The sequence below is a fragment of the Ptychodera flava genome, chromosome 15, assembly GCF_041260155.1.
Source record: "Ptychodera flava strain L36383 chromosome 15, AS_Pfla_20210202, whole genome shotgun sequence".
NCBI lineage: Eukaryota > Metazoa > Hemichordata > Enteropneusta > Ptychoderidae > Ptychodera > Ptychodera flava.
Window position 1 is genome coordinate 15,852,534 of NC_091942.1, and position 22,467 is coordinate 15,875,000.

Sequence of the window (22,467 nt, forward strand, 5' to 3'; positions counted from 1 at the left end):
CCCTTGATAACATCTAGCACCAGTGTACACTAAATATCAGTTTAAGATGGGGAAATGGACCGATCGCCGACAAATTCTTGACAGCTGTGGACAGCCCCTAACTTAGGTGGGGCGAGGGATGACTGGACGATGATGTCATCTGCATGAAGTTCAAGTACCCATACATGTAGCTTATAGAAAAGGGCCTGCAGCTTGAAAATTTTATTTTTTTCACTTTTTACTTTTTTTGTTTTGAGTGCCAATTGCAAGTTCTTGTTTTGCTCCCGAAAGCTTTTGAAACACCAACTGTTCACCTTGCTAACACAATATCTCTATGTGTAGAAATGCACTGTTGTTTAAATTTGAATGCTAGTCGGACCAGAATTCACTTGTCAAAATAATGATACGGTCAACACTTGTACAGGCTGAGTTGACAATCTGAATACTGTGTATCTTAACTTGCTTCGGGAGTTGAATAAGAAACTAGTCGATATCAAAAAACAAAACTAGCGAAGGAATCATATCAAAAGTTACAGCGGCTGGCCGTGTAAAGGTATTACAATAAATAACCAATCTTGGGAAGAAAATCTGAATGTGTGAACTGTTTACCAGATTGATAAGGCCACCTTTGATATAACCCATTCATCAACAAACATTTAATTGATGAGAAATCTTTTTACACGGCTACTATTTTATTTGCAGTTCTCATCCAGTTGACACAGTGGATATCTCACCTAGTGTAACATCACGAACTCGTGAAATACTGTGAGGAGATTCGAACAAAAAAAAGCACAGATAAATGTGTATTTGTCATCTCTGGGCTCTCACCAGTAAACTTCAGGTTCCAAACACCAGTGTATATCATTTAGAATGTGGCCCATGGAAATATAAACCTGACAAGTTCACAGTAAGAGTTTGTTAAAGGCAACTTTAATCTCTCAAGATTGAACAAAGAGTAATGTTTTGCAATTCATACATACCTCATCTTAGTTTGAATGTTTTTGGAAATCAAAACGCAAATATTATCGAGTATTTTTAGCACTGACAGTAAATCACGGCTTTGACATTAGACTGGGGGAAAAATAGCATTCCAGTGTTTTTGGAAAAATTTCGAACCAAATTCAGAATTCGCAAATGACTGCCCCTTTTTGTATTAAACCTGTGCAGCATTCCAAGACTTAAGTTTGATAGCACAGAAGCAATAACGCAAAATATGGGGTCAGATATGATACAGATAAAAAAGTTGTAATATTGCCATCTCAAAGACATACTAGACTTCGTGGAATTGATAATTCAAGTAAGTTACATATTATTTAAACTAGTTTACTGCGGCTAATTAAATTGATAAACATTCCAAATTCGCATCAGTCTGTTGTGACTTATTCAATCAAAATGTATTGTACACACTAACTTTGTCTTTGTCGGTGTAATATTGTACCAGAATACAACACAGGGGATAAAATTAGTGACATAAAATCAGAATTAATTTTCATTTTGGAAATTCCAAACTGGTTGAACGATGAAATCAATCAGGGATGAAGCGCTTACATCCTGTTGATAAGAACTGCTATCTTTGTGTTCATCCATAGTTTTCCAGCAAAGACTGCACTTGATCAAGCTTTGCAAATATATGAAAACGTGGGCCATTGACAATGGCTGATGTATCCACCTCGTTTAAAGTGAAAATTAAGTTGATAATGAACTAACTTGTTTCCTATTCTATATCTCTTCAAATTTCTAGTCATTTTGCTTGTTTAACGAATTAGTACGAAAATAGTGGTTAGCACACGCCAGGTCTTTTTCCAAACACAGTAACTATTGTTTCTTCTGAATATTAATGTGTGTCTTTCTTCTCTGCTAAAGACAATGTATATCGGTAACATCAAATTTCATCGTTTCTGTCTTCCTTTACGACTGCTTCCCTTTTGGCAACCATCCATGCACTAGCATTTATTCAGCAAGAGTATCCGTGGAGCTCTGAGCAGTCACTTCATGCGAAACTTGAATTTTCCGTAGTCAGCCTCAACACAGCCAGCATAGTTCCATATCAGTAATCCGTATAATGTTGCAGTGAACGCATGGCACATAACTTGTTTAGGGCACAATTTGAAAATTTTATGCCTTTTTGTGTTGCAGTGATGGTACAATGGAGTTACTAGTGTGGCATCCTTTTGTGAATTCACTCAGACAGGAAAAAGAGAGTTTATTTCAGATAATAACGAACAAGTACATCCATGTTCATGTTCAATCCCTCAAGTTCAAATTTTCCTCTTTGAAAAACACCCAGGCTCTGCAGGGGTTACAAGTCAATACCCCCATAGTAGAAATCTCTTGCATTATCCTGCAGTGTCCAGTCCCCTGCATAGAGTTCAATGGCCTGCAATAGCAGCATTCTGGCAAGTGCTGGCGTGGTCCATGCCAGGAAGGCATTGCGGATGTCAATGTACAGTTCCTCCATCTTGTTGGCTGACGTGGCTTGCAGTGGTCTGCCTACAGCGTGAAGCTGTGTGACTAGACAGTCAACCTGAAAGAAAAAAGTGGCAGAATTTTACAAGAATGTTTGATCAATACTAAATATTGAAATATGATTTCACTGAAAGAAAAATGCTGCCAAATATTGGAATACAGTGCACTGGAAATATACCAGAATGTGTCATTTAATGTCCCAATCTGGAAAAGGAAAAAAAAAATATTAAACTATTTTTGGATGACAATTGGCATTGGCAAGTCAAATATCTCCTGTCATGCTTTCTGAATATGTGATTGTCGGTAACAAACATGTCTGGTTACACCTATGAGTTATACATAGAAATATATGGCTGACAACCATGTTACCATTTAGGTTTATAACAATGCAAATAAACAGACAACTCCATTTTGATGGAGGAAGAAATCTGATTTAACCCTCTGTCTGTTCTGAGAATTTAACATTGTTAGGCTATCTCTGGCACTCCGACATTAACTTGCTTTCTTCTCAACTACTGTATAGTGCCTAGCGCTCATGAAGATTAGGTGCTTTAATAATCTCCCCTATTGTCATCATTATTATTATTATCATCATTATCGTCTTACCTCATCCTCATTTTCAAGACATTCTGGTCCAACCAGGGTAAACAGGCAATTGAGTACAACGTCTTCTAATTGGGAAGCAGCCTACAATAAAGGAACATGCAGAAAACCTCAATATTTGCATTTGCTTTTTCCAATACTCACATACATGTACACACACATGCCATACACCAACACATATAGACTCATTAATCTTGGCTGTGATTAAACTTTCCATTGAAGTCATACATGGTTTGATCCTTGATTTTGCTCACAAATTTTTCAAGGTTAACACTTGTGCTCTATTAATCATACATGCAAATTCATTTTCCTGGTCATAATAACGTAGTGCTAAACTTGACCATATTATCTGTTATACTGACGATGCGCTGTATGGCTTTGCTATACCAGGTACTTGGCAGGTTCAAGGGTGTTCTAATTTCAGTGATTTATTGATGTTTTATGAAAGATCATCTGCAGACAATATCAGACTGAGTGAGTGGAACTGGGAGTTGTCGACCAGTCGATCGCAGCTCATTCCTGCCATTGAGGGCGCCCTACAAGAGTTGCATTTTGTTGAAATGAAACTGAAACATGACATCATTGTGCTGCCAGCAATGTATTGTTACAAAGGTTTTGTATGCAATACAGGGTCAGAGAATTATACCTGAAGTGTTTTACATAATACATCGATAATTTTTTTAAAGCATTATTGCTGGTACCATTAACGTTCACCTCATTCCCTGTGTAAAGGTCCACAATAGCCACTGATAACAATAGGTTTGGGCCAAACCATGGTGGTGAAAGGGTTAAAGCTGCTATAGCTATCATTTTCCTTGAACTATCCAGTATATTTGTTCTGTCTGTTCTTTTTCTTCTCCTCAAATAATGTCAAAGGCCAAGAGTTCCAAACTTACTAAACACAGCCTGTGGTTTATGATGTCAGGTGTTATTGTTGGCAACTGAATTTATTCCAGCTTTGAACTCACTTGTCAACAATAACGTTGCATGATATACACAATCCATTTTACAACAAGGCTATGACTTTGGTTTTTAAAACAGGTGACGGTGAAGAACAAAAAATTGAAATTTTTTGTGGAACAAAAATCATGAAAATGTTATCAAATCAAAGTGAGACTTGAGTGGACACCGTGGGTCATCAGTATGTATTAGGGAGATGGTGCAGTGGCAAAGAATGTGAAATTTTCAGAAGAGTTACTTTCAGAATGTGCTTAGGAATACAATTCAGAATAACATTCAGACACTCACTATGTGAGATAATATTCTGTATATTCCAGAAGAGTCCTTTCAGAATGTGCTTTGGAATACAATTCAGAATAATATTCAGACACTCACTATGTGAGATAATATTCTGTATATTCTAGAAGTAACAAGTCATTGACAATGACATAGTCCCCACTTGTAATAGGAGTATTAGTCTTGATGGGGCAGGGAAATGAGGTCATTAAGAAGTATCACTGGAGTGTAATGTTCAGATCTATGGACACATAGGTCTATGTCATTGTTCCCAATTTGAAACAAGAGGCATGTCTAAGTTATGGTTCTAAATCGGGAAAAAAGATCAGACCTCTAGCTGTATTGGCCTGCCAAGAAATACATATGTGCATAATAAATGAGGTACAAGATGTGACATCTTAAGGTCTACTATCCTATCAAAATTGAAGCGTAAAGAACTTGTGGTTACTGAGTTATGCATATATATGCATATTCAAGGTCAAAGGTCATCAAGGTCACATGACATTTTGAAAAAAAAACCCATTGTATTGCTAATTAATCCATATTTGCCAAAATTCAGACCTCTAGCTCTATTGGCTTGCCCACAATTATATATGGGCATAATTAACGAGGTAAAGCATGTGATGTCATAAGGTCTCCCATCCTACTAAATATAAAGGACATAGCACTTGTGGTTACTTATTTATTGACATAATCGTGTATTTTAGGTAAAAGATTATCGAGGTCACATGACATTTTGTCAAAAAATTTCTATCCTATAGTCTGTCCCTATATACTAAAAATCATACATTTACCTCTATTGGCTTGCTCAAAATTAGATATGCACATAATTAATGAGGTACAATATGTGGCGTCATAAGGTGTCCCATCATACCAAATATGAAGGTTGTAGCACTTGTGGTTCCTGAGTTATGGACAAATATGTATATTTGAGGTCAAAGGTCATTGAGGTCACGTGACATTTTTTCAAAAAAATTGTATTGCTAAGTTATCCCTACATACCAAAAATTAGACCTCTAGCTCTATTGGCTCGCTCAAAATAAGATATGTGCATAATTAATGAGGTACAATATGTGGCATCATAAGGTGTCCCATCATACCAAATATGAAGGGTGTAGCACTTGTGGTTACTGAGTTTTGGACAAATATGTATATTTGAGGTCAAAGGTAATTGAGGTCACGTGACATTTTGTCAAAATAATTGTATTGCTAAGTTATCCCTATATACCAAAAATCAGACCTCTAGCTCTATTGGCTCGCTTAAAATTAGATATGCACATAATTAATGAGGTACAATATGTGGCGTCATAAGGTGTCCCATCATACCAAATGTGAAGGATGTAGCACTTGTGGTTACTGAGTTATGGACAAATATGTATATTTGAGGTCAAAGGTCACCGAGGTCACGTGACATTTTGTCAAAATAATTGTATTGCTAAGTTATCCCTATATACCAAAAATCAGACCTCTAGCTCTATTGGCTCGCTCAAAATTAGATATGTGCATAATTAATGAGGTACAATATGTGGCGTCATAAGGTGTCCCATCATACCAAATATGAAGGGTGTAGCACTTGTGGTTACTGAGTTTTGGACAAATATGTATATTTGAGGTCAAAGGTCACTGAGGTCACATGACATTTTGTCAAAAAAATTGTATTGCTAAGTTATCCCTATATACCAAAAATCAGACCTCTAGCTCTATTGGCTCGCTCAAAATTAGATATGTGCATAATTAATGAGGAACAATATGTGGCGTCATAAGGTGTCCCATCATACCAAATATGAAGAGTGTAGCACTTTGGTTACTGAGTTATGCACAAATATGTATATTTGAGGTCAAAGGTCACCAAGGTCACATGACATTTTGTCAAAAAAATTGTATTGCTAAGTTATCCATATATACCAAAAATCAGACCTCCAGCTCTATTGGCTTGCTCAAAATTAGATATGCACATAATTAATGAGGAACAATATGTGGCGTCATAAGGTGTCCCATCATACCAAATATGAAGGGTGTAGCATTAGTGATAACTGAGTTATGGACAAATATGTATATTTGAGGTCAAAGGTCACCAAGGTCACATGACATTTTGTCAAAAAAATTGTATTGCTAAGTTATCCATATATACCAAAAATCAGACCTCCAGCTCTATTGGCTTGCTCAAAATTAGATATGCACATAATTAATGAGGTACAATATGTGGCATCATAGGGTGTCCCATCATACCATATATGAAAGGTTTAGCACTTGTGGTTACCGAGTTATGGACAAATATGTATATTTGAGGTCAAAGGTCACGTAACATTTTGTCAAAGCGTCTGAGATATCTGCGTGAACTTATGGACTCACATGGATGGACTAACGGACTGACATGACCCAATCTATGAGCCCCCTGGACTTTATCTGTGGGGACTAAAAACTGTGTCACTGCATCCTTTTTGCAATATGAATACGATGAGAAACTAAATTTTTATTTTTCTTGGCCTTATACATGGGAGTCTATGGACTGCCTTATATATGGGAGTCTATGGACTGCCTTATACATGGGAGTCTATGGACAGCCTTATACATGGGAGTCTATGGACTGCCTTATACATGGGAGTCTATGGACTGCCTTATACATGGGAGTCTATGGACTGCCTTATACATGGGAGTCTATGGACTGCCTTAAACATGGGAGTCTATGGACTGCCTTATACATGGGAGTCTATGGAGGCGAAAACTAAAAAGTCCTCTAACACGGCCAAATTTGATCGCATTGTGAAACAAATCAACGTGCATCTGTATGAGGTAGAGTACTATCCTTGTACCAAGTTTGAACGAAATCGCTCCAGGCGTCTCTGAGATATCTGCGTGAACGAAAAAGTATAAAATATGCAAATGAGCAATTAATTAATAAGCCACACCCACCAAAATCTAATCAGATCTAAGTCTCATCATGATAATACCAAATACCAAATTGCATGACATTGGACCTAAGGGTTCTTAAGTTATGAGTGGAACAAAATCTGTCTACGGACGGACGGACGGACGGACGGACAGACGGACGGACAGACGGACGGACAGACGGACGGACGGACAGACGGACACACACACAGACATTGTGGCGACATAGGACACCTTTGGTGCTTCGCACCACGGTGTCCAAAAAATTGTAACAAATGTTCTCCCTTTAAAATCATACCCAAAATGGTAAATCTTTTTCACCAACTGGTGCTCAATCCGAAAAAATTATCTTCAATTGTAAAACTACGGATAGACAGCTGCATGGGGATGATATAAAAATTAGACTTACCTTTAGCTCCAGAAACAACTGGCAAACCAAACTGACAAAGGCAATCCATTTGGAAAGAGACTTGTTCCTCAAGGCACATTTGTTTTGATAATATTTCTCACACACTTTTACCAGGTACTCCAATGCTCTCTTCTGTCCTGAACCTGCTTCTTTCTGAGACCCAAAAAAAAAATAGAAACTAAAAGGAATTCATGTCTATGGAGATGATAAAACAGAGAGAAATATTATATAATGATGGCAACCAGAGGTCAAGATTGTCATAACGTATAGGTGACTAGACAGAACTAATAGTGTGACATGTATTATTCCACAATGCTGTTTCTAAATCATCTTTCATACTGTTGAAATGCAAAAATCAGACTGGATTACAATTTATGAACATCTGTTGCTTGAGGGGTCTCATTGCATACATAGACGCTCGTACCAATCAGTCATGATGGGACAAGTGCTATGTGACAGCACAGACATCGTGAAAATCATAATGAACAAAGCTCAGCCACCCGTACAATTTCTTCTGTGTAAATTCAATATTTTGTCCAAAAGAAGGTGTAAGCAGTGCAGAGCTACCATAGCACTGTTGCATAACGCTGATATACTGATTGAAGATGTGTATTTGCACTGAGTGCATGAAGCAATGGTTCTTCCAGTTTAAGGTAGAATGCAACTTGGGTACTGATACTGCTGGGGCTCATTTTGAAGCTCGTGGTGTAAATAAATTTTCATGGTCTTAATCTTTAAAATTGAAGATTAAATTTTTCCCTGTGGAGTTAACACAGGTATGATGGCCATTTTGAATTTCAAATATCAGTAATTTTCAGGCATTTAGTATCTCTAGTATTAAATTTTACACATTGATCCATTTGTGCAGATCATTCTGCTTTCTAAACCCTGATTTTGATTCTTGCTTTTGAAAAGGAATGGCTTAAAATTTCTCTGAGAGTTCTTGATAAAAAATTCAGTTTTTCAAATTTCAATGCAAATACTACCCGAACTAGATTACAAGAAAGTTATCCATTTCATATGCCACACTGAAACAGGAAAATCTACATCATATTCACAGGAAAGTATAAATGTTGCATTCACCAACAATATTGAGTTCATTCCCCACTCGATCAGGGACGAGATTGCCTTATGAACCCACCTGGATGATGACATCACACAGTTTGGTACTCACATGGATGATGACATCACACAGGTTGGTACTCACCTGGATGATGACATCACACAGTTTGGTACTCACCTGGATGATGACATCACACAGTTAGGTACTCACCTGGATGATGACATCACACATTTTGGTACTCACCTGGATGGTGACATCACACAGTTTGGTACTCACCTAGATGATGACATATCACACAGTATGGTACTCACCTGGATGATGACATCACACAATTTGGTACTCACCTGGATGATGACATCACACAGTTTGGTACTCACATGGATGATGACATCACACAGGTTGGTACTCACCTGGATGATGACATCACACAGTTTGGTACTCACCTGGATGATGACATCACACAGTTAGGTACTCACCTGGATGATGACATCACACATTTTGGTACTCACCTGGATGATGACATCACATAGTTTGGTACCTGTCTGACAATACTGACAGTCTTCCATGCACAACTTGACAATGTCTTCCATGACTAGAGACAGTCCCTCCTCTGTCAAGACGTCAGAATCTGAAGACATAGAGATGTCAGAAAATGCATCAAAGCAAACTTCACTGCATATATTTCAAACTTATCTAGCTGAGTAACAGTTATGAAGATGTATCTTTCTAACTCAATGGGGATGCATTGGTTTCAACTTTCCAAATCCCTGTCATAACCTCATGCCTATTCTAGCAGCCATACAAATCATACATTGTACATCCACAGTTACTCTACGTCGCAGAGTAACCATAGTATACTATACATGATATTTCTCCATTGAAACTTTGGTACAAGTACATAGTAACTGTAAATTCAGATCTCAGATAGCATTGTAACCTGTTCACCCCAATTCCCTGTGAGCAGGTCCACACTCACCACTGATGACAATGGGTTTGGGCCAAACCATGGTGGTGAAAGGGTTACGTTTTTTTATGGTAACCAACTTATCAGTTTACTTCCTACACTCATAAAAGCAGTCTTTCTATCATTCACATTATCCAAGTATTCTTACCTAGAAGAGCTTGCAATATGTACGGCTGGATTTCCTCGGAGAATTTGTCAAGTTTGTATGTATTGATTTCTTGCTGAACAAGCATGGAATTTGCATATCCGTAACGCGTCCATTCCATCGGAGTCACGGAATCTTCCTTCTTCTCTGCTGGTTTACTTTTCTCCTGAGTGCCTGCTGTTGCCGCTGCTCTTGCTGTAAGAGATGCACGAGAGCTGAATGTTACAAAATCTTATAAGAAAGTAATGGACAAAGCTGCTTGACAGTTTTATTTAACTAAATCACAGTGTGGAAGTTCTAGTGCACTTGACTTGTTAAAGACGCAAAAATGGGACAGATAATATGCAAATGACAGCATGACATACCATTATCTGATACATACATTTGCAAAACAATTTCATTTGAGGTAAGACTTAAGTATTTCTTGGCATCCACTACCACACTGAGTATGTTAGATTGTTCTAAAATAGGGAACAACATAAAAAAAATTGGATTTTCTCAGTTTCTGAGACTGCAGACGTTACAGATAAAACTGAGTACCTGCAGGAGGAACATAGTATTGCATAGAAGCTTTGTGTTTCTTGCTTTCCTTTTTTGTCTCAGCTTCTTCTGGTGCTTTGCGTCCTTTGATGTGTCTGACAATGTGTCCAACAAATCCGTGTTGCATGTTTAGCCCTGGACTTGGCCTTGCTTCTTTCTGCATTGCGCTTTGGTTTTACTACCACTGTTATCTGAAGATGAACACAAGCATGATGAATAAATGCATTTTATATACATTTCATTATTTCCACTGATGAGAAAATGGTCAGTATAATTTTTTTCCCTGACATGCGAAAAAAGAGCAGGCACTTCTGTCCAAAAAAAGAGTAAAAATTTGTGACATGTCAGTTTGTTGTATCAGACCTGAAAGCTGATGCGTGTGATTTGCGATAATTTCTTTCTAGTTTTAGCGAAATGTTTCATGACTTGCTTCAAGTGCTTGGGTTCATTAACATTTCAACCAAATGAACTGAAGGAATCAACTTCAGCATCTCTGTAGCACTGCTAGTAGTGTGACTGTGCATAATGAAGTGATGATTGCATTTCATTAACGACTTGTATAGCCAAGCAAGACACAAAATGCTTGTATTGGCAAAGTTACAGACAAATGACAAGCACTAATATGAGCTAGTCTACAAAATGTCTTAAAATCAAAAAGGAATGTTTGAGCATTTTGGAAATATTTCAGGAATTTGCAGGAGTTTGATGATAATTCTAAATCATGATATTTTAGATTGTGTTAAAACATTCACGCTGACCTGTGGAAAGCCAGTTCAACACACTATGCAGTCAAAGAAAAACATTTTGTTCAACTGACTGTAAGAAACCTGTCCGTAAATGTTGTTGTGCCTTGCATGCATGAGTTGAGTCTGATTTACGGATAGTGTATGAGAAAGAAATTATACCAGGTCGAAAAATAATATTTCTCAAAATGTTTGAGAAGTGAATGTTAAGCACTGTACATGCATTGACTCTTGAGATTATTTGAACTGGACGATGATTTCTACAACTTACAAGTTTATAATTGATGGTACTGGCCCTTTGGAAAATTGTCTATGCATTTAAGTAAGATTACAGGCCTTCAGTCTTGTAAACATGGAAACTCCATAACAGATACCTAAGTGTGTTTTAGGCCAAAAAAAAAATTGATTTGTTTCTGGTCAGCGCGCGCATCACTTCAAAGTGTGCGCGTCAACTCTTTTTTTTCCTGTTTTTCATTTGCCCCTATGGAAAAAAGGGGAAAATGTATCAATTCCAGCCAAATAAAAAAAAAATTGAAAAAAAAAATCGCGTCACCGCATCATTTTTGCCACATGTCAATGACCAAAAACAAACCTATTATTTTTTTGGCCTTATCATAATGGACATACAAAAGAATGGATGGAGCTATGATCAGTAAATGTGGGTTCATTACCTGGCCTGAACCACGGTCCCTCCACGACCGTGCCTGAACCCTTGGATGGAATGGACCTAACCTTACCTGACATCAGCTGATACTTCAAGTACCAAATTCAGGTCAGGGACCTACTTATGTAAGTCACCAGGGGCAGTGATGCTCAATGCTCTGGGACAATGGTCTGTGAGTGTGAGTACAGTGAGAGTACGGCCATTCACTGTTTGGAATGTGATGAATCTGTGACAAAGTCACTGAGGTGACGAAATACACGCAGCTTTCTCAATTGGATTTACATTGCAGATATATAAAAATTATGGAAATTGAGTTTGCTTCTAAAATTCAAAAACTACTATAATAACTTATAAAGGGTTTTTGTTTCATGTCAATCATTTTATCAACAAGCCGAACAGACAAAATATCATTTCACCTCTGTTTAATGTTTTTTTAACTTCCATATCTTATTTGCAATCACAACATGACCCTGCTTATTTTGTTTCTCTTTTCTGAAGACATAACCCCATCTTCTGCCACTACGAAGGTGCTTGTAGAAATCTCAATAACATATTGCCATACAATGCCCTCTGTTCTTATATGACTGAATTACACCTGATTTATTCATGTGTTACTCATGAACATATGATTGAAGGCAAAACCCTGTTCTGGATTACTGAAAAAGTAACAAAATGAAAGAGTCTTATGCTGCCGGCATACATGCAATACTTTGTCCACAAAATCCAATAAAATTAGGAAATGCCACGTTTTCACACGTGAATTAATGCAGGTATACTGGTTGAAGACTGGTAAATTTGCATGCTCTGCATTATTCACATTTTAAAATCTCATGGAAATAAAATCTCCATCGACAAAGCCAATTCACACTTTACGCTTAGTTGCTGGCATGTTTTACAGTTTAGAGATCTGAATTTTTCAAAAGCTGAAAAGAGTTGATGGTACACCCAAAAATTACTGAATATGAATGTTGGTGTGCAAACAACAAAAAAATTACATTTTAGGACCTAAAATTTGAATATATTCAATATATTACATCACAGTATTGTTTTCAACCATTTTCTACGCAATTACATCAACAACAGAGTACTGCGATTTTTAATAGTGAGTAAAATATATTTCTGTTTGTTTGTTTATCAACCACATGACCACAACACAGCATGTTTCAATGTATGATGTTGGCAAATTAAATTTCCATTTTCTGGTTTTTGGCTGGTGGTAGACTTGTTTTCTGCTGCATGTTATACTTTGAACAACCTGCAAAATTTATAATTTTATTCAATTTAATACTGAGTCACACACGTGTCACTCAGTTAGCTGCATCTCAACTAATGTGGCTTTCACTCTGCTCTGACACGTTTGGATATTCAGATCTTGGGTAAGAGATTACAACACAATAAAGACTGTACACAGTAGTTTCAAAGTATTCAGGCAAGCAGCCTGGGATCACTGCTAGAGTCCAACTAGAGTAGCCATCTGTATTACTTGGCTTGACATAACCAGTGTTTTCCTGATTGGGGAGCTTTGTATCTTTTGTACTTTGCATTCAATAGCAATCCTAACAAGAGCTTACATAATGTATCACAACACTCCAAACTGCTTCTAAGTGCTTGGCTGAATAAACTAGAAAGTTAATAAACAAGGTAAACTTATTAAACTGTCACAGTCATTATAAAATGTCCAAATATACGGGACAACTTGATATACTAGTATGCAGTACTAGCAACCATTCATATTTCTGTCGTATCCTAGATCTTAGATGTGAACTTGATATGTCAAATGTACACAAGAACATGAAGTTATCAGTCGGTCCTCAACAACATGCACTAGAGAACATGTTTGAACTTCCATAATGTCTTGCTGTTGATGATCAGGGAATCCAAATTTCATTTACATGAGGTGTCCTTATATCTAATTTGTTCTTACACAAGCAAAAAACATGAACTGTTCCTATTGACATTTTGTTCACAAACTAAATATTAACTTACAAGGTTCTATAAAACAAAAACTTGCTAATGTCAGATGTGTTCCATTAAATACATTTTGCATGTGTCAGATGGACACCTGACAAAAAAGATGATGGACAAATTAAATTATTCAAATCCTACGTGCCTGGCACTGCATTAAGAATCAATACCCTATTCTGGCATATTTTTGTGACAAAATTCAAAGCTGAAAGAAATTCTTGGCTTCAGTTTAACAACAATGGTCATAGCAATCTTGTATTCATAATCAAAGACATCATGCTTTCGATTCTTAAGAATAGTTTATTTCATTTATAATATTTTCCCTTATTTCTTCAGATTCACTTTTACAATTCAAAGTGCTTTGTTGCTGAAACTTTCATTTTTTGTGAGCCCTGATAAGAGATGCAGCAAATACACGCCCACGCCCATCTAAATGTGTATTACACCAAGACAACTTCAGAGTGCAAGTGATATTATTATTAGTATCGTGTGGGACGGACCATTAGATCTTGGGAGGGGGGTGGTCAAAAACAGAAAAAAAAAATTTCAGAGCAGAAAGTTAGGAAAAAAAAATCTTCAAACTAGTTTGCAAAATAAAAAATAAATAAATAAGAAGACAAAGGCGTAAAAAAAAATCTGCAAAAGTCTTTAAAATTTTGAATTTTTTTTAGATTTTACCGACAGAAAGCAACTTTCTGTATTTTTTAGTACATCCTCCAGGCACATTTTTAATTTTAATTTATACATTTAGAGTGACTGTATCCCTTATACTGGAAGTTGTGATTATCTTATCTTTTCAGGACTTTTGTATTCTGATCACTTGAAAATTATGAAATTATAGAGCCTGTTTTCTACTTGTTTCCTGCGTACAAACCAAGCAGGTACACTAGGTAAAACATTGAAACTATGGTATGGTTGTCAAGACAGAAAGTTGTATTTGCCTTTAAGATCAAGGTAAACAGATGCAGGCCACATCAGTTTCATTTTTTTTCACAGCATTTTATTGCAATGATGAATGCAAGAATGGGTGAACAAGTAGAAACACGTCAATAATGATAAAACAACATATCAAGTCATTATGTATTATTTTGCTTTTAAAAAGGCATTTTCAATTCTTTTTTCTCAAAAAACAGCCTCAAAAACAACAGCAACACATGTTTTAACATTCAACAATACACTACGTAGAATGCCATCTATCCAACAAATCCCAACACAAAAACACACAAAAGGGGTTGAACTTTGAAAGTTTCTCGATAGCAAATACTGAATAAATCTGCATGAATAATCGTTTTTTGTAGCAAATTTCAAAGAAATTGGACAAGCCCTTTCAGAGAATACAGATTTTTTGACCATGAATGGCATAAATTGCCCTAAAAAGACAAATATTGAAATTTCAACACATCTATACACATCCAATCAATTTGGACATGCTGCCACAGAGAAATAGATGTTTTGATCAAAAAAGGGAACAATTGCTCTAAAAACACAAATATGCAAATTTAACTATATTATTTAGCTTATTTTAGCTTCTCAGCTTGTCAAAATCAATTGTAAATCATGAGATATGCATGATGTTTGGTGGGGTGAATGTAGCCATTTCACCACGCAGTAGAAAGGGAAGCCAGGAACCAAAATAGTCAATTTTCAAAACTATAGGAAGCTACTGAGGAGCAAGAAGACCATGTTTCAGAGGAAGATGTGTAATCCAAAAAAAATGCTCCCAAAGTGCCACCAAATAACACCATTTAATCTCTATTTTCAAAAGCTCCAACTGCAGGAGGGGACACCCCTCCTGACCACCCCCCCCCCCCCGCAAAAATACTCCCCAAGTGCCACCAAATAACACCATTGTAATCTCTATTTTTCAAAAGCTCCAACGGCAGGAGGGGGACACCCCCTCCTGACCAACCCCGCAAAAATACTCCCCAAGTGCCACCAAATAACACCATTTTAATCTCTATTTTTCAAAAGCTCCAACGGCAGGAGGGGGACACCCCCTCCTGACCACCCCCCGCAAAAATACTCCCCAAGTGCCACCAAAAAAAAACATTTTAATCTCTATTTTTCAAAAGCTCCAACGGCAGGAGCGGGACACCCCCTCCTGACCACCCCCCGCAAAAATACTCCCCAAGTGCCACCAAATAACACCATTGTAATCTCTATTTTTCAAAAGCTCCAACGGCAGGAGGGGGACACCCCCTCCTGACCACCCCCCCCAAAAATACTCCCCAAGTGCCACCAAATAACACCATTTTTTAATCTCTATTTTTCAAAAGCTCCAACGGCAGGAGGGGACACCCCTCTCCTGACCTCCCCCCCCCCCCCCCCCGTGACCGCTTGCGTGGCTGCTTGTGGTGCTTGGCACCACATCTTTGCCCTCTTTATCTTCAGACAGCGACGAACTAAAAAAAAATTATAAATCTGAAAATTTACTCTGAAAAAAAAAAATTGCACAGCTAATCTCAATTGGAAAAAAAAAATTTCAGAAATTTACAATAGTAAAAAAAAAATTTTCACAATTTCATTGTGACCACCCCCCCTCCCAAGGTCTAATGGTCCATCCCTTATTAGTATCGTGTGAGACACACTCGCATGTAACGATAAAATTTAAGACATACTCACTGAATTGTGATCTTGACTTACGCTTGTTCTCCTGGTAGTTGGGGCTTCGACTGACTTGTTTTCGACAGTTGTGTGTGAAGAGCTACAGGTTGCATGCAGTATAATTTATTGCAAGGCTGGATGATTTCTGTAACGTTGCTGGGACGCGGCGGTGAGCGCATACCACGGAATTGAACCCCGCTCAAACTCTCTTGGTCTCGCTGTCTCTGTGTTTGTAATACGCAAAATAGAGGAAAGCACAAACTACAATGAGTATGACGATGACAAATGGTGCTCCTTGCCACAAATGATGCAGATGGTAGTGAATTATCGGCATGTTGACTGAAAGATGAACGCCTAGCGCCTTCAAGAACAACCCGAGTATCCAGATGTATGACTTGACGAAATATATCAGGCGAAAGTGCAGCCCAGCGCATGTGAATGCTGCACTTGGAAGTTGTAGTGTTGAAAGTTAGAGACTCGACGCTGACAAGTCGTAGTGCATCAGTTACATGAACCGATCAATCTACGTGTACACGACACGAACTCGATAGTGGTTCCAAATTTAGACTGCAAGGTATTAAAGCACCCTGCTACCGGTATTATTTCCTGGCGGAGTTTTACGCACGTACCTATGCCTCAACAGTACAAGCCTGCACAAGCTGTCGGTCACTGTAAGAGCGCCATCAACGTCGGATTTGTGCTGGCAGCAAGGCAATCTCAACAGGGAACCAGGATACAAAAAAACGAACAAAACCAAATCCCAAAACTCAGCCAAACAAATGAACAAAACCAAACACACAAATAAATAAAAAAAAATAAAAACACCGACCAAAAAAAAATGAACAAAATAAACAACCAACGAATCAAAACAAATAAGTAAATCTATAGCAAATAAATAAACAAATAAAACAACAAAACCCCAAATAGACAAATAAATAATAATAGATAAATAGATAAGAGAGAAAACAATAAATTATATTAGAATGGAAATACAATGTAATTGCAACATATTCAAAATGCGACATCAGTATCACCACCCACTATACTCAAGTGGGTAGTGATACTGACGTCGCATATTGAATATGTTGCACGTGTTGTTCAGTCTATTATTTCAATTATTATTCAATTTATTTTTCTCTTATATTAATTGATTTATTTATCTATTTATTTTTGGGTTTTTTTATTCATTTGTTAATCAATTATACTTGCATTTGTTTTTGTTTGATTGTGTGGTTTGTTTCTTCGTTTTGTTTCATTTGTTGTGTTTGATTGTTTGGTTGGTTGGTTTTGTTTATTTGTTTGTTTGGTTGATTTTTCCTTATTTTGTCAGTTGCTTTGCCACGTTTTATCCTGGCTATCCTGGTATATATTTATATTCATTCACAGGCAAGGAAGTACAGCCTATAAGCTCAACAGTTCAGACATTTTATGAACGCTGAGAAACAATTTCATGTTCTCTGTGAAACCAGCACAGCTTAGCGACTCATCAGTTTCTTTGGAGTGGGGGGATTATTTTTTGCCGACGTCAAAAAGTGGCTGACCCCCCCCCCCCCATTCCAACTTTTGAAAACAGAGTGACAGTAAAGAAAGTACTTGTACGCTCAAGCTATACTTAAAGGCTTTTCTAGACAATTTGATCATTTTTTTTTAAACAGAAAGGTTACTGAAACTTTTTTACTCTCTTGAAGTAGCGTTCAAAGTTCCCATGGTGCCTATTTATATATGTAATACACTGTGAAATAAAACAAATAGGCATAAATACTACTAGACGAAATAGATATATATTTAGATAAATAATTGATATGAATAATTAACATAAATAAATAAATGGTAAAACCTTCAACGTGTGCAATACATGTCCTTGTATTCCACAACTTTTAACGATCGAGTTTATTGCATCACAACACACTTCAGGAGTGCAATTTAGTGAGAAAATAAATTAATTCGGATGTCAAGGTCAGCCTAAAAAAGTACTGAAATAGGGGGAGTTTTAATGCCATGAAAAATGCTGGGAAACAGTCAAATTTCATAATCTCAAAAATTTATGCTTATTTTCTGATCGTTACTCCTTTCAAAGAACTGTATATGCGTTAAAATAGGTTATCCCAACGATAATGTGTCCTCAGTGTCACACATGCAAAACTCCATGTCGAGTCTCCAACTGAGGGCCATACACTTTTTTCCAATTCATCATACTAGGTCTTCTTTATCTTGTGTTCATTAATAAAAAAACTGAAAATAACTAAATACTGGCTGTCTGAAGTTTTTTCCTCAAAAATCAGCATGACTGCAACATTTTAAGCAATGTTTTGTATGGCAAGCCAAACCTCACAATATTCTTGAAAAACTTATTTTCGTTTTGTAAAAACCATTTACTTTTTGTAAAAAAAACATTTTGTTTTTGTAAAAAAAAACATTTTCTTTTCGTAAAAATCCATTTTCTTTGTGTAAAACCCTGTTTTATTTTTGTCAATATGGTTTTTACAAAAAGAAAATAGGTTTTTCAAAATATTGCAACGTTTGGCTTGCCATAGTTTTTCTCGGCAAACTTTCACTTTAGTCGACCGTCCTCTTTCTTGTGATCAACCTTTATTTATCCAGCCAGGGCGCCAAATGTTATATAGCGCCCTCGTCGACCAAAGTGGGTATGAAGTTAATTTGTCAACATGGCTGCCACCATGGTGTAAATAAACCAATTTACCCCAGATAAATTGCTACACTGTGATATTTACCCTTTTCGATTGTCAAAACCATGACGAACAGAAGCTGCATCACGCTGTACAATTTCTTCGTGTTTAATTCGACATTTGGTCCAAGAGAAGGAGAGGTAGGCGGGGCTTTCTGGTTGTCCACGTTTGTCTTTGAAAAGTAGAACATTGCGTGAACTCCACGAATAACTGTACAATGTTTTGTCTATCTTTGAATGAGACATTTGTTCGTAAACACCAAAGCGGCCCTGGCTAAGAGATCAGACAGACGCATAGCAAACTATACGAATGATTTAGACTGCAGGACTTTAATGTTGTGGATCTGGCATGTACAAGTTTAGCCAGGACATAGTTAGGAATTGAATCGTGCTGGTGTGAAATAAGTGTGAATTGTGGAAAAAAAAGGAAATAAGATCTTTCCGAATCAAATGCCTCTCGACGCAGCGAATCAAATGGCTGGCCCTTCAGGGAAGCTTACAGCCTTCTTAATGTTATATCTGTAATTGTCCTGCCAATTTTGTGTGAAGACAAATTTGGATTCCAAGCCACTGAGCACATCACAATGACCAAAGGTTTTGTTTACTTAACCCAAGCTGACCCCAGCACCAGCAACAACTACTGTCAGAAGGTGAGGATCGTAGAGTCAACAGTCTTCAACAGAAGAAACTCCTGTTCCAAAGTCATTCACAGAGCTCAACTTGTTCATAGGTGCTCATATTACAGTATCACTTATGCCGGCAACAATGTGATAACAAATTCTCGTAACTAATGCGCTATCCATTTCAGGAACACAAGAAGATATTGTTTTATCAGCCAGCTGACACTCATATCGACACCAAAATAAAAAATGTAGGATTATGTGAAGCTGTAGTGAAGTTCACGGAGTAAGTCCTTTCATTGATTGTAAACATTACCATTTTATATAGAATTTTGTTCTTTGCAACGTAATGCATGAATTTTAAATAACTTGCATTTTAAGTGCATTGTGCTTGCAAGCTAAATGGTTGTAACATGTTTTTGGAGAAAACGAGAAAATAGAATTGACACAAAAATCATGAAAATATTGTTTAAATTAAATCACAGCTACTGGCCCTCCAAAAATTGCAAAAATTGTATGCGTAAAACAACAGATCACATACACATTATTGTGATACATATTTTCACCACTTTAATACTATTCTTTACCTTTGAGGGAAAGGAGTGTGACTGGAATCCAGGCTGAAATGTATGGCACCAAAACACAGAGATCTATGGTATATATAGTTTGGACTGTTAGAGGGAATGTTTGTGTATATTATTTTCATTCCAGCTTTTGGCCATACAAATTTTGACATGGGCACTATCCGGTCCAGGCCCTGAGAACCGATAGTGCCCACGTCTTTGAATATTCAGCGTGAACGAGGGCGATAAAACTACAAAGAATGCTTCGGATAAGGCTGGCGGGAACGCAAACAAAATATCCCCACTCTATCCCAAATTCTACACTAAGCTCTTCTAAGTATTTCTCTGCACTCCCATCTGGTCAGTCCAAAACAACTGGATTTTCGAGATTTTCGGTAGTTCAGAACGATGTTTCATTGTCTAATGAGTTGAAATGGATACCAGCGAACTATTGAAAGTGCATGTCATGTTGTAAAATAACAAAGTCAGCGTTTTGGTTCGAAAATGAAAAGAAATGCGTTGCGAAACACGATAATTTGACAGTCCCTCAAACCCACGACCATACATGAACGCGCTCGCGTATGTCCGTACATTCTAAGCTGACATTGTGGGTATGCATTACACGTCAGCGACGAGTGCTACGCTTGCGATCGTGTCGATCGGTATAGACGGTATGACATGTATCAATGGTCCAGTTCAAGTGACTTGAATGACTACAAAACTGATGTTTTCTCCGTTGTTATGGACAAGGGTCCGGCATTCACAGGTGCAGAACATTTCGGCCAATGGGACATAACACTAAAACAAAAACTGACCAACTTTGCCTGTTTGTAAGCGCTAGCGTTCCCGGGGACAAGGATTCACTCCGCCCGTACCCCGGCCTGTACCTCTATCCCAGCTTTGTACCTAGCCGTTTTTATTTAATTTTTTTATCCTTATGTAAGCCTAGAGTAAGGTCAGTCGTCCAATTTTGATATATTGAAGTCTAATTTTGATATGCTGACTTATTCACAGACAAACAGAAAAATGCTTACATGCCGGCTGGCCCGGGTAACGCCAGGAACACACAGAGGCTGTACGCAACTCACGGCTAACATTGCCGGCCAACTTCAAGAATCATGTCTCAATTTTCTCCATTCTCCTCCAATGAACCCGAGTACAATTTTACTGACAGTATTACACTATTGCCAACTAGTCATGTTATGAGGGACTGTGTATACACAAAAGTTTTAGATTTCATAAACCAGAATTCAGATCTCTCCGTTCAAGTGATGAAGTTTCTCTTAAATTCAACCAACAAGACTCAAATTATGATGATCGTTCTTTCTCATATGTCGCTGTAGCAGCAGCCATAGCTCTCGTCCGTTGCGACGGAAAAACTCTTTTTCCGTCACACAACTCGGAGTTTTCCCGTTGCAATCCAAATTCGACCGGGAAAACGAGAGCTTCGACTGCACAGCTGAATGCTGCTGCTTCCTTGTGGAATAGACTTCCAGTCATATTCGTGAAGTTTAAATATCTTGACTAAAGACCTGCTTCTTTGAGAAAGCATATAGTCATGCGACACTGTGTAAACCGCCAGTGAAAATTTTCTTTATGCTTTGTCTATAGAAAACTTAGGTGATTGTGCTCAGCTCACGTCTGAACATAGCGTTTAGGACTCGATAAACAAAATGTTACACTTGGTGGGGGTGTTCGTGATAAGTGGAACGGCGTTTCTGTCCTATCACTGGCCATGCTTGGGTTAGGCGCCAAATTTAAAATTCATTGTTATCAGTCAGTACATATTGACACACACACCCACTAACTCATTAAGCTGGCAAAAGCTCTTGCAGAAATTTGTATGGCAAAAAGCTGTCATTTTCAGTGTTGTACAGAATAAGATCATGACCAATAAATTCATTTAGCTTTATTGGAAAATCCATGCAGTTCATGAATTCTGTTACATAATAATGCCTCGTCCCTATTGATTTCAGGACATTTACTGACAAACCATGCGCATCACTTCACACTCAAAAAACAAGGCAAATATTTCTACAACCAGAAGAGGATTTCTGGATGGTAATGGTAAGTAATGTCTTCAAAGTTCAAAGTTCAAATTATCATGGAGGGTCTTATATCTTCATCTTGCGGACAGAAAGATACTGAGCGATGAGTGGATTTATTTTTATGTACAAGTGCTGTGATCTCTTTCAAACTTTGAATCTTCTTCTTGTTTCCAGACAGTAACAATACCAAAAAGTGAAACCGAGAAAGATGGACAGACACTCACAGAATATCATGAAGACGATGTGCAAGATTCAGTCTTTGGTTCGATCTTGGAACAAT

At 37.5% G+C, this 22,467-nt stretch overlaps 2 protein-coding genes across 5 annotated transcripts in view; one reads left to right on the forward strand and one right to left on the reverse strand.

Moving 5' to 3' along the window:
* Nucleotides 1-893: 893 nt before the first annotated feature.
* On the reverse strand, nt 894-16,950 carry LOC139151310 (MIF4G domain-containing protein-like). Of its 3 annotated transcripts, XM_070723992.1 has the most exons (8): nt 16,900-16,950; nt 16,289-16,494; nt 10,295-10,485; nt 9,758-9,949; nt 9,155-9,273; nt 7,583-7,735; nt 3,052-3,132; nt 894-2,503 (listed from the first exon to the last, which is right to left on the reverse strand). In XM_070723992.1, the coding sequence occupies exons 3-8, from the start codon at nt 10,455-10,457 to the stop codon at nt 2,279-2,281; spliced, it is 933 nt and encodes a 310-aa protein (XP_070580093.1). In that variant the 5' UTR covers nt 10,458-10,485; nt 16,289-16,494; nt 16,900-16,950; the 3' UTR covers nt 894-2,278. The 3 variants fall into 3 exon arrangements, with proteins under 3 accessions (XP_070580093.1, XP_070580094.1, XP_070580095.1); XM_070723993.1 differs by lacking the exon at nt 16,900-16,950 and having other exon boundaries at nt 16,310-16,895; XM_070723994.1 differs by lacking the exons at nt 3,052-3,132; nt 16,900-16,950 and having other exon boundaries at nt 16,289-16,889.
* Nucleotides 16,951-18,908: 1,958 nt separating this feature from the next.
* Nucleotides 18,909-22,467, forward strand: part of LOC139151311 (vacuolar fusion protein CCZ1 homolog) — a 22,518-nt gene continuing 18,959 nt past the window's right edge. Inside the window, exons 1-4 of one of the 2 annotated variants that reach the window (XM_070723996.1) lie at nt 18,909-19,097; nt 19,765-19,862; nt 22,116-22,206; nt 22,362-22,467. The exon at nt 22,362-22,467 is cut by the window's right edge and continues 17 nt beyond it. In XM_070723996.1, coding sequence (XP_070580097.1) covers nt 19,023-19,097; nt 19,765-19,862; nt 22,116-22,206; nt 22,362-22,467 — 370 coding nt within the window. In that variant the 5' untranslated portion in view covers nt 18,909-19,022. Of the gene's footprint in view, nt 19,098-19,437; nt 19,607-19,764; nt 19,863-22,115; nt 22,207-22,361 lie in introns of those variants that run through there. The other variant, XM_070723997.1, reaches the window with a different exon arrangement.